We start from the raw sequence: 12,685 nt of genomic DNA, 5'->3' as shown, positions 1-12,685 counted from the left end.
TAAATAAATAAATAAATAAATAAATAAGGGAAAGAAAACATCTAACCTTATAGGCTGAGGTCTTTTTGCTTATAATCGCCCTTATGTTTCCGTTTTAAAGGCTGTTGCATAATACAATTTTAATTTATAAGTGACTTTGTTGCGTCCCCTTGATGTTTCAATAACGCATAATAATCTATACACCATATTAAAGACAACAGAAAGACATAAATCTTTACAAATTACCTGTCCCATTTTGTAGACTCAAAACAAGTGTCAAATCTTGAAAAAATTGCCTGAGCCATATTAAAATATAATTTAAAGAATTATTATCGGATAAAACCGCATTAAATAAATAAACCAATATAAAACAAGCAAAAGCAAGCTATAACAGTTTAGGTATAGGTCTATGTAGCCTACATAAATGAAACCGTTAAAGTCAAATTAAACTTTCATTTTACAAGATATTTTTTTTTAAAGATTTTAGATATTTTTTAAAAACAATAAACACCAGAGAAAGTTTAAATAATTATATAGTGGTTACGATGATAATAATTAAATCGTTCAAACAGAGCATTTTTTGGGGAGAGTGAAAGCAGAAAGCAGACCTTTTGATGAATTAGCTCTAACCTTTGACAGTTTTTTTTTTCTTTCCGCGGTTATGCGCGCATTATATTTCAAATGCATATGCAAGGTGACTGAAATTGAAATTAAAATACAAAACATACTGGGCCATTAAGTAAAAAAACAAAACAACAGTTATACTTTAAAGAGAACTTTAAAGAGAACATTGTTGTTTTGAAACAAAAAAAAATAACTGAAAACTATTAAAAATAAACCTGCGAGATATGTCCTGCGGCAAAATTATTTTATGAAGCAGTATTCAACTTAAGCTCTTTAGACCATGCGCCTGACCGTTTCTTAGTGTTTCACCACATGTCCTTAAATACATAAGGCCTATTTTTATTATTTTTCATTATTCGTTTATTATTATGTACAATAATTGTGACATAAAATTAAATAGTAAAATATAATCAACAACGAAAATGTAAATAAAAAGGTAAATTAAAACATAAATGAAAAAGTCTTGTGTTAGTCCTACCAAAATAGCAAACACTGAAAATCTCTTTACATTTAGGCTAAAAGACTGCTTTAATTTTTTAATTTAGGCATACTTAGAATATTTGTACTGAATGTTTGTGCTTTCATATTAGTTGTCTTTAACTTCTTCAATTCTATTTTTCAAAAAGAATCCTCTTTGCACTTAAAAAGTTTAGAATAACAATAATTCGTGTTAACAAATTTTAAATGATTAATAAAGGAATTATAATGCTTTGACTTATTGTTTAATCTCATTTACAAGCACAATAGCATATTTAAGGCTGCTGTGTGGGCTATTTCTGTCGGTTCGCATCCCGTCCCTTTGCGCCCCCTGGCGGCTCATTCACAAACTGCGGTCATACACTAAAAACAAAGCGGCTCCTATTTCAAACGGCGGCGGTATATGACGCGGCGGTAATAGTCACTTTGAACTCTCACCTACTGTAAAATAAATCAGTTATTAGAAATGAGTTATTAAAACAGGGCAGCCATTAATTGAGGGGAGCTAATAATTCTGACTTAAACTATATGTAGCTTACAATATATAGCTACTTAGGCAGCTGTCTGGAATCCTCAATTCTAATTGGTCAGTCTTAACATTCCAAGGTATGTTATTCCTAGATAGCAACCATTGAATAACACAGAGCTTCGAAACAACTTGAACGTCAGCCTTATGTTAATATCCATAAACTTACAACCACATTCATATATATCTGCTTGTCTGTCACATTGCCATATATGACAGTTAGTTGCCGTCTTGTGAATGAATAATAATTTAGGTTAGTCTGTTTTCCATTCAACCGGTTTTATTTCTGTCAGCTTTACATTTACATCTTTACATTAACATTTTGTGACTGAATATTGCGCAGGTTAGTGAATGCTTCATAAGCTCTATTCAGCTGTTATCGATTATGTCAGCTTTGTGTTTGGTTAAAGAATGAACCAAATGAATCTGAATCTAATAAGTGTGATAAAGTACATCCAGGACAGTTGATTTAGTTGAATAAAGTCATTCAGTCTTCTACAACAGCCCTCAGATTCACCTTAGGTTCCCGATAAGCCTGTCATGCTTTAGTTTGTGATAACAGCCTTCTGGATGTACTTTATCCCTAACATAATGCTGTTTGTTCTGATGACCTTTATTCTGATGACCTTGCTTCAGGCAGTACAATATTTCCGGTTCTAGGGTTTAAGCAGGAAAGGAATAAACTAGAAAAAATAACCATAACAATAGATGGAAAACAACCTAAACAACATGCTAAAAAAAATAAAAAATGGCAAGTAACATATAAAATGACAAAAAAAAAAAAACTCCCTGACATTTAATGCCTGGAATAGACCTTTTAAAGTTCCGTGACATTCCAGAAACTCCATGACCCGTGGGAACCCTGTGTTAGCGACTTCACAATCTGTAAAAATGGTGAAAAGTGTAAATAAACTTACTCCACAGTGGTGAATTGGTGACTGATGTATGAAGACTTTCTCCAGCTCCTGATCCAGTCTTTCTTCACTGTGCCGCAGACGTGTCGGCAGTCGGGTTAATGACGCAGTGGGGATTAACACAGACGGGGACTGAGAAGAGAGACACACACATTGGTACTACAATGATTAAAGGATTTAAGTTTAATTCTAATTTTGAGATAATCAAACAAGCATTGATATATTTAAAGAGTGAGCACACCCAAAAATGAAAATTCTGTAAATCATTACTTAACCTCATGTCGTTCCATTCGCCTGAGAGCACTTTTATACTTCTTTTGATTTGATTTATTTATTTTGAACAGAATAATCATACACAAAACAATTGTCCAAACAAAATACATTTCAACATGGTTGAAATAAAGCAGGATGAACCACAAGCTTATTATTCTCACCACCCCATTATCACACACATCATTCAATTTAGTTCTTCTTTTACTAATCTCTTCTTTTCATTTGAGACATATTTTATCCTTTTGGAATCTTTTACATATTGTATGTTTGAATCCATTTGTTCATTTCGGTTTTATAGACCCAAAAAATACATTGCAAACAGCCATTAATTAAATTTATCATACCTTTCTTATTTTATTCTTATTCAATCACTTCTATTAATCATTATATTTATTTAATAATATGTATAAGTTTTTAAATTGATTAGTTGAACTTTTTAAATTGATTAAATTGAACTGAACTTAAACACTGAAATACACTGTTCCAATTTATTATGACCTTCTATATGAAGCTGCTTTGACACAATCTACATTGTAAAAGCGCTATATAAATAAAGGTGAATTGAATTTTATTGAATTAATATACTGACATTGTTTGAGAATCTGTTTCAGACTGTTCCATAATCGTAGATTATAGATTAAATGTTTTTACAGTTTTGGGGCATACAAAACTGTTCTTGGAGCTTCATATAATTATCAGATCTTAACTCTGTTACTATTTGTAAGAACTGGTAACAATAAAAAATTTATCTTTTAAAGGAACATGCCCAACCCTGGTGATGTGTGATGGTGGGATGGATAATGTGTGATGGTATAAGTGATTCGTTATGTGTGATGTGATATTTTTTGTTCTTGTTTTATGGTATGAAAAAAGCAGATACAGCAATACAAATGATGAGTAAACCATGGCTTAATTCCCTTTTTTTTTGACAGACCTTTAAAAAAATATTTTTTATTTCTACAAAACTTAAAAGAGAAGACAAACATAGAGAAGATCAAGTCAAGTCAGTTTTTATCCGTGCTTTTTTGATATTTCCCAAATGCTGTTTAAGGCTGTTAAACAAATTTTAAACATAATAGTAGAGCTGGGCGATATTGCACAAACAATTGTCCCGATAGATTATTCATATTATTCGATATTGTTCGACATTATAATAATATGATTATTATTGAATATTTTTTTAACAATTTAAGATTTACATTTAGGAATATTAGGATTTTTTTATTTAAAAAAAATTCTACGGCAAACAGTTTTAATAGTCAAAAACAAAAATATTTAAACAAAATATCTAATCTTTATGATAAAATAAACATAAGTGTAAAAAGACTCTTAAACTCGATAAATAAAATTTTACAAATTGGTAAATGGTGTGTGTTATGAGAGATGCTATAGAAAATGGTTAAGGAAAGCTTGCGCTTGTCACTTGAGGTCAGAATTACAACATTTGAAAATGAGTGCCATATAGCAGCAGTGTAGGGATTGTAAATAAAAAAAAAAAAAAGATGTCGCCATAGTGGCTTTTTGGTTTCTTTTCTTGTGCATCCCATGCCATCAGCACCCCAACTCAAAGAGTTTTTAGCATAGTCATCACAATTTTTAATGTTCAGTATCTATTTGAATAATGATGGCTGGTTCCTTTACTTGAAAGCTCAGATTTTATTATCATAATTTGTTTTGTTTACAGAGTTTGAAGTTCACTTTATTATTATTATTATTATTATTATTATTAATTAAAAAAAAAACTTTTATTCCATCCAATTTAAAATAAACAACCAATGCTCCATTAAATAGCACACAGGAAATAGTTAGAAACATTTCATAGAAGGGCTGACAATTTTGCATTCGACTGTAAAAGAGCCTGATCATAACACTGACAAATCTGATATGCAGCAAGGTGGTATTAAAGCCTCATAAAATCTTCACAGCAATATATTTCAAAGTCTGTATGGTTTGAACCTTGTGATTCGTACAAATTAGCAACTAGCTGTTTACCAATCTGCAGCTGACCAATACAATTTTGGTGTACTTGTAAAATGTTTACAGTGCATAGCTGATATAGCTGAGTCATGTTGCAGATAACTAGACTTAGTAGGCGGACTAACATGTTGCAATGGATAAAAACGAACAATAGTCAAAATAAAAATACCAATATATTTAACTAAAATCATAAAAGAAACCAGAGTGTAAAACTGTAAAACTTGGGTGTGTGATTTCTGTTTGCAGCTGGCCAGCGCGTGTTTAAAGCAGAACGGGTTTTGATACAACCACTCTTCCTGTTACTTTTTTGCAATCCTCCACACTTCCTCTAACATTTGTGTACATGTGAATGTGTGTCAGAATATGGCTCTAGAGTGCATTTGAAGGCTTCACCCACAGACCGCTGAGCTCATTTGAATTTTATGAGCGTCTAGGAGCTTTTGGCAGAGAAAAGCATGAGCCTCCCTAAAAGTAAAGAATTTTTTGAATTTCAGATTGTGATATGCTTACACAGGAAAATGCAATGATACAGATTTTCACATAGGAATAGGCCAGACGATAACTGATACCTAGATTTTTGGCAGAGTTACTGTTGCTATTATTATGGTGTTGGTGTGGGTGTTGGGGCATTGGCACATAGCTAATGTGTTATGATTGTTTGTTACACTTTTGCTTGCTCGGCTGTTCCATTTTAGTGATCTCTATGATAAAATCCTTGAATACAGCTAAAATCCTTCCATAAATGAATAGTTCACCCAAAATCTGGACGATTTTCTGCTCAACCAAAATGTATTTTGAAAAATATGGGTATAATCTCACTGCAATTCATAACTTTATGATTTAGTGGTTAATTAGTATGATTTTTAGTATGAACACTTTAGTATCATTTGCCCAATGATGGTTGGCTTTAGTTTTTGGGGTTTGTGAGCATGCCTCGTTTAAAAAAATCATACACTTTTGTAAGGATAAAATAATATACAAATTATAGGCAATTTTCTTACAATACAAAAAATAGTTACATTCCCTTGTGAGATCAGTCTGTTCTTCGACATTGAGCAAAAACTTCTCAATTTAGAGTGCTTGTGGTCTAGCTAAGTGTTGTGTACAATTGTCTAGTTAAGACACACTGCAAAAATATGCTTTTCATTATATTTTTGTTCTAGTCCAAATTTTAAAATCATTTAATCAAGATGTATTTTCTAAACACTTAAAAAATAGTAAGTCAAAATTAAGTGTTTTTTCCTAAAACAAGCAAAATAATCTTGGTTTTGGTTTATAATAAAATTATTTTGCTAAATTAATTGGCAGATTATTTTGCTTGTTTAAAAAAAAGCACTTAAATTTGACTTAATATTTTTGAAAACAAAACAATATTTTTTTACTGTCTAGAAAATGCTTGACTTGTACATTTAAAAAAATTGGACTAGAAAGAAGACAAAAACTGCCAAGAGTAATAAATTCTTTTGCAGTGCATATGTGTTGATGAAATCAAGCCCACCAGTTTTGACAAAAACAAACAAAAATACAAAAGTACCAAAGAAACAATAAGCAGGAAAATAAATCAGAGAAATATACTCCAAATAAATACTAGCACCATCTTGCACGACCAAGTGCTTTGCAAGTACACTGTAAAAAGTGACTAGTTAACCAATTGCCTAATAAGCAACAAGTTGACTTTAGAAAAATAATGCAAGTGAACCCATGTTTAACTTGGAACTGTTGAGTTGACTTAATTTTTATAATTATGCTCATTGTACTCACTTTTAAAGTTTGTTTTTCCCAGCTTTTCAGTATTTAGCAAAATGACATTTATTAAAATAAATCTGCTCTTCCAGACTCCAGCGTGTCTTCTAAACTCAATACAGGCTATAATTGTAGATTTTATAGACTTAATGAAGCACCAAATACGTAATATTTTTGCAAACGCACGTTGCATATATTTGCATTATGAAATTCATGAACTTGTTTACTGATCAGCAAGTACAGTATGGTTCAGGTTAAGGGCAGATGCAGGGGGTAGACTCTAAAAATAGAAGGATAGGAACAAGCATGGTCCCAATAAGACAGCATTTCTAAAATACAATTACATAAAGTTGAAGTCAGAATTATTAGCCCCCTTTGAATCTTTCTTTTTTGAAAATTCTTCCCAAATGATGTTTACCAGAGCAAGGACATTTTCACAGTATGTCTGATAATATTTTTTCTTCTCAGAAAATCTTATTTGATTTATTTTGGCTATAATAAAAGCAGTTTTTTAATTTTTTTAACACCATTTTAAAGTTAAAATTATTAGCCCCTTTAAGCTATATTTTATTTCGGTAATCTACAGAACAAACCATCTATATAACTAATATATATTAGTCAGAATTATTAGCCCCCATGAATTATTTACTCCCCCCTTTATTTTTCCCTTCAATTTCTGTTTAACAGTAGTTTTAATAACTCATTTTTAAAAAAATGAGTTTGTTTGCTATGATGAAAGTAAATAATCTTTAACCAGATATTTTTCAAGACTCTTCTATACAGCTTAAAGGCTTAACTAGGTTAATTACAGTAGGTTAAGGTAATTAGGCATGTTTTTGTATAATGATGGTTTATTCTGTAGACTATCGGACAAAATATAGCTTAAAGGGGCTAATCATTTTGTCCTTAAAATGGTGTTTAAAAAACTTAAAACTGTAGCCTGAATGCTGTTCCAGTTCCAGTTACTGATTCCGTGATGTCAGTGTAAATGAGTAGATATTCTCAAATATTACAGCTAAAATAGCTTACTGTCATAGCAGTCATTGTTTTTTTTCCACCACTCTCTTGGTGTCGGTAATGGCGTGCGACGTATCTGTAGAGCGGTGGAAGCGTGTGCGTGCGATGTACCCGAGCGGCGGGGGTGAGTTATGCCCAACGTACCTGAAGAGCAGGTAGGGATTTAGTGGAGAGGGGTGTGTGACGCATTTAAGGACACGTGATTTCCGGAAGATTATCATTCGTTTGCGGGCATCCAGGAGTCTCTATGCATTTGCGGGAGACTCCCGAAACTTCCGGGAGACTTGTGATATCTGGGATTACATTAACGTTACTGGCCATTTTGCGAGCTTGTGTAGCTCTTGCCTGGAGTAGTGTTTGGAGGTGGGCAGGTGTGGTGATATGTGAACAGGTTATTGAGATTGGCTGTTTTGTGTCGGGTTCCAGGGTTGATGGGGCAACAGGGGCGGAGCCAGCACGAGCAGGCAGACACAAAAGACAGAAAGATTGTTTATGAGTGCATGCTTTAATAAAGTGATATTCTGAGTTCAAAAGCCATGTTCTACTGCTTAATATGACAGCGGGGAAGGTAGCATGTTGTCTGCCACGTCATTTGAGATGCCATGTTGAAGGTTGCTTCACTGGAAACATTATATTTTGTACTTATTCTCTTTTATCTTTTTAGATGTTAGTCTGAAAATAATTGTTTGGTTTGTAATGCGTACCGAACTGAAAGTCTCGTACCGAATGGTTCAATACGAATATGCATGTCGTTACACCCTTAATATATATATATATATATATATATATATATATATATATATATATATATGTTTTGTCATTGAATAATGTTGTTATAGCTGTTAAAATTGAATACTGTTTTATAATGTACTATGCAAAAAGCATCTACAATATTTAAAACCATATAAAATACAGCATCTAAAAATTCTGTTATTATTCCAAACTGTCTCATAAATGTACTACAATGCACTTAGGTGCAAATATGCAGCATTTACAAATAGCACTAAATGTGCTTAGCAAATAGTAATAATTTTGCTATTTCACCAGACATTTTTTGGACTTATTAGCACAAATATCCTATGCTTTTTTAGTCAGCTCTTAAATAGCACTGCATGATCTTATGTAGAGTTTGAAAAGGGAAATAAGGATTGAAAATGAGGAACTAAGGAGCGTAGAACAGCAAGAATGAGAGAATAATGGTGCGTGTGTGCATGCATGTGTGCATGTGGGTGTTTGTACGTGTACCTGATGTTGGTTGTGCAGTTTCTCTTTGCTGCCAACTGGAACTCCTGACCGTTGCTTCTGTTGCAGTTGATGTTTCTGCTTGGATAACTTGGAAACAAAAACAGAACATTTTACATACTAAGTTAAACCTTACACAAGTAACTGTAAATTAAGTAGCGTCCTATCTTTGACTTACTGATGAACCTGGACACGCATCACTTCCATCCTGGAGACGTTCTGGATTCCCCCATGATGCAGAGCGTCTGTGCAATCTAATAGCTGTTGTTTCTGCTCCAGCAAGCCACGCTCGTGGTGTCTTTTACAAAAATACCAACCATCAGCATCACTTTAGACAGCATTAAAAAAAAAAACTTGGCTAAACAATTTAATAAAGTGATACTTCATGTTTATTGATTCAGTCATAATTTATTCAAAGCATGTTGCGACAGGTCTGAATTTGTGCAAACAAAAAGAAATTGTGAACTACAGCATAAGAATAGATTACAAGAGAAGAATTACTTATTTTGCCATATGCTTCTCATATAAAGCTAATGTATAACTGTGGAATTAATCAGTTGAATGTCGATTTTGCAATACAGCTGAGCTACAAGTCGCAAGTTAATTTAGTTATAGTAATAGTAATTTTACCTCATATAATTAATTGTTTAACTGAACCACACACCGAGTACATTTACATGGACACCAATAATTTGATTTTAATGCGATTAAGACGATACTCTGATTAAGAGTTAACCATGTAAACAGCATTGTTTGATTAATTTAATTAGATTAAGGTCATAATCAAACTAAAGAGAAATCGAATTAAGACATGTGGAGTATGACGAATTTAGTCACAATTGAATTAAGACATGTGGAGTATGACGAATTTAGTCACAATCGAATTAAGACATGTGGAGTATGACGAATTTAGTCACATTATTAAAGTGCATTACAGACATGTAAACACCTTAAATCGAACTATTACCGTCATGTAGGACTTTTCGCCGCTTTTTGCGACAGGATACACACACCCACACACATTCTTTGCACCTACCGAGTAAGTGCAGATCACAGACACCTGCATTGGGAAATGCAGAGGGTTTTTTTTTTCTTCCATTCAGCATGCGGTATGAACTTCCATTAAAACAACACTTCCAGCAGTTCATAGTTGCATCCAATATCTCGTTTGTCATGGGGGCGTGCATGAAATGTTCCCGAATGAAAGTAAAAAAGCCAAACTGCAGGTAAAGTCGACAAATTAAGAATGAAACGCCCGAAATTACATGAAACTCCGGAAGAAATGTAAATAGCGCGGTGACACAATGACGTTAATCGAATCATGTGCAATAACATGTAAAACGCGATTATGAAAGGAATATTCAAAAAGGAACTTATGTGAATACCTTAGTCTTATTATTCTCTTAATTAGATTAAAGAAATTAATTCGATTACTGATGTCCATGTAAATGTAACTGCCTTTTTAAAACCATCCTTCAAAGCTCACATCCATCTGCCTGCATTCAATGGCCAACAACCTATACAAAGAACCAAAAGCTATATTTATTGAATTTATAGAACGTACACCAGAATCTATTTTTATTCATTTATGAATGATTATGGCTCAGATGATGATTTAAAGTTGTTCAATTAAGTCAATATTTAAGTTAATTATGTTAACTTACAGTTTACTTACTGCACATACTCTCTAGTCAGGTTTGTTTTTTTATAGATCACAACTTTTGGAAGTGGCGTACACAGGTTTCCACCCGTTTGGGGTATACACCATCTTTATAATGAGACGCCCGAAGTCTATTTCCTATATATTTTTTCTTTTTCAACAATCAGTTTTTGGTTAAATTCATAAATCATGCTATGGATGAAAAATTCCCAAATGTAACCAAAGACTTTTTTAAAGAAAATTAAATAAAATGCATCCTCCCAAACAAATAAACATAACATGACACATTTGCCCTCAACTCTTATACAACAACTCTGTTGTTATATCCTTGTTTTCATCATGTGGTTAAGTAGAAAACAATTCTAGTTTGTGGGTGAACCTTTACAATTAGTTTTTTTTTTATTAACTCACATCAACAATAAAACAATGAATGAGATACTAAAATATAAGTTAACTGGGTAAAACAGTTGTGGATATAAAAAGATGGGTAAGATTTTGGTTTAAACTATGGGGAACTGAAAACAGATGATATTTAAAAAATGAGAATGTGCCCACTTCCTTTCACAGCTGAGCTGATGGCTAAAGTTCACAGCGATTGCAAATCATAGACTGATGAAACAGCCTAGTTTGAGCAAACCATGGTGTCAGAAGATACTGTGAGAAACTTTGGTATATATACAACATAGTAGTCTATCTTCTCATTGCAAGCCTATTTTAAAAAACATTTTCATTAACTAAAATAAAATAAATAAAAAAAAAAAACACAATAAATGAAAAACTCAATCAAACTAAATGTAATAAAATTATATTCAGCAAAAATTTAAATCATTTTTAAATAAAGAAGAACACAGTGATGTTAAGAGAAGTATTTGTTAGAGCAAAGTGTAATGTATATTTTTAAAAACATACTGTACATTATCATTAACAAAGTTTGTCTTATTCTTCAAAACGTAACTAATAATAACTAACTTTATATATATATATAGGGTGGCACAGTAGCTCAGTGGTTAGCACTGTCGCCTCACAGCAAGCAGGTTGCCTTTTCAAGTCCCGGCTGTGTAAGTTGGAATTTCTGTGTAGAGTTTGCAAGTTCTTCCCGTGGTTTCCCCCACATTTTAAATACATGCAGTATAGGTAAATGGGGTATATGCACACAGACTTTTAATTTTAATCAGCCAGCCCCAGAGCTTCTGGTTAATTGTCATCTCATACAAAATTGCTAGTTTAAGATCTGATTTCTTTAAAAAAAGAAAAACAGCAATCTGAATTGCCTGGTTGAGATACAATATAAATTGGGTATCAGACCAAACAAGAAGCACTGCATTAAGTTATATTTTTCAGGACCATGTCTTTAAAATATGGAAATTAATTTTACTCCAGTGTTTTCAATGGAACTTCTGGGGTAGTCTGCGGCTAATGACGGCAACTGCATTTAATTGGTCTTTTATCTCTTTTTACGATTTACCAAGCAAATGGAAGCTTAAACCTATTTAATTGATTATATTTGAACTGCATAACAACATTGATGCTGTAAAAGAAACCGTATGAAATTAAAAATAGTCACATAAAGCTTTCACTGGAAGTTTATCATTGGCTGAAAAACACTAGCTGTGCATATAGCCCATTGAATAAACTGAAATTGGCCATAGTGTATTAGTGTGTGTGAATGTGAGAGTGTATTGGTGTTTCCCAGCACTGGGTTCCAGCTGGTAGGGCATCTGTTTATATAAAACATATGCCGAAATTATTGGTGGTTCATTCTGCTGTGGTGACCCCTGATAAATAAAGGGACAAAGCCAAAGGAAAATGAATGATATATGTGATAAATTAGGCTGTAGCCAAATTTAGAAAAAATTTAAAGAAAACTAATTAGAAAATGCAAAACAAAAATAACTTTGCTGCAGTAATGACCCGAAACTTAGCAGCTTCCTGTTTCCTGGAACAAAACCCCTTATTACTCAATTAATAGTTAGAATTTATTGATGCATTTATTGCAGAAAAAAATTTTGCCACTTTAATCCCCATCAAAAAAGCCAATTACTCAAAACAATGGATCCAAAAGTCTAACATGTTTTCAGTCACAGCACCATTTCATGACTACAGCACTGTAACAACATCGGTTTCTGTAACTGAGACTGCTGGTTAACTAATAATGGGTGAAATACTGTACGTGTAAATAGGGTTCATTATTAACTATTCGTGTACCATGGTATTTTTAAAGAATAACACTGCTACTTCCATTATAATGGAAAC

The 12,685-nt window shown here is 32.7% G+C and overlaps 1 protein-coding gene across 2 annotated transcripts in view; it reads right to left on the bottom strand.

Annotated features, from left to right (window-relative positions):
• Positions 1 to 12,685, bottom strand: part of fam117ab (family with sequence similarity 117 member Ab) — a 32,582-nt gene that overhangs the window by 10,928 nt on the left and 8,969 nt on the right. For both annotated transcript variants that reach the window (XM_068224478.2, NM_001127471.1), the window contains exons 3-5: positions 8,951 to 9,070; positions 8,776 to 8,862; positions 2,524 to 2,652 (exon numbers count right to left, since the gene is read on the bottom strand). In XM_068224478.2, the coding sequence (XP_068080579.2) occupies positions 2,524 to 2,652; positions 8,776 to 8,862; positions 8,951 to 9,070 (336 nt within the window). The remainder of the gene's footprint in view (positions 1 to 2,523; positions 2,653 to 8,775; positions 8,863 to 8,950; positions 9,071 to 12,685) is intronic.

This window comes from Danio rerio, chromosome 12 (assembly GCF_049306965.1).
Source record: "Danio rerio strain Tuebingen ecotype United States chromosome 12, GRCz12tu, whole genome shotgun sequence".
Lineage (NCBI taxonomy): Eukaryota > Metazoa > Chordata > Actinopteri > Cypriniformes > Danionidae > Danio > Danio rerio.
The sequence above is the reverse complement of the archived record's forward strand: the minus strand, read 5'-3'. Positions and strand labels throughout refer to the sequence as shown.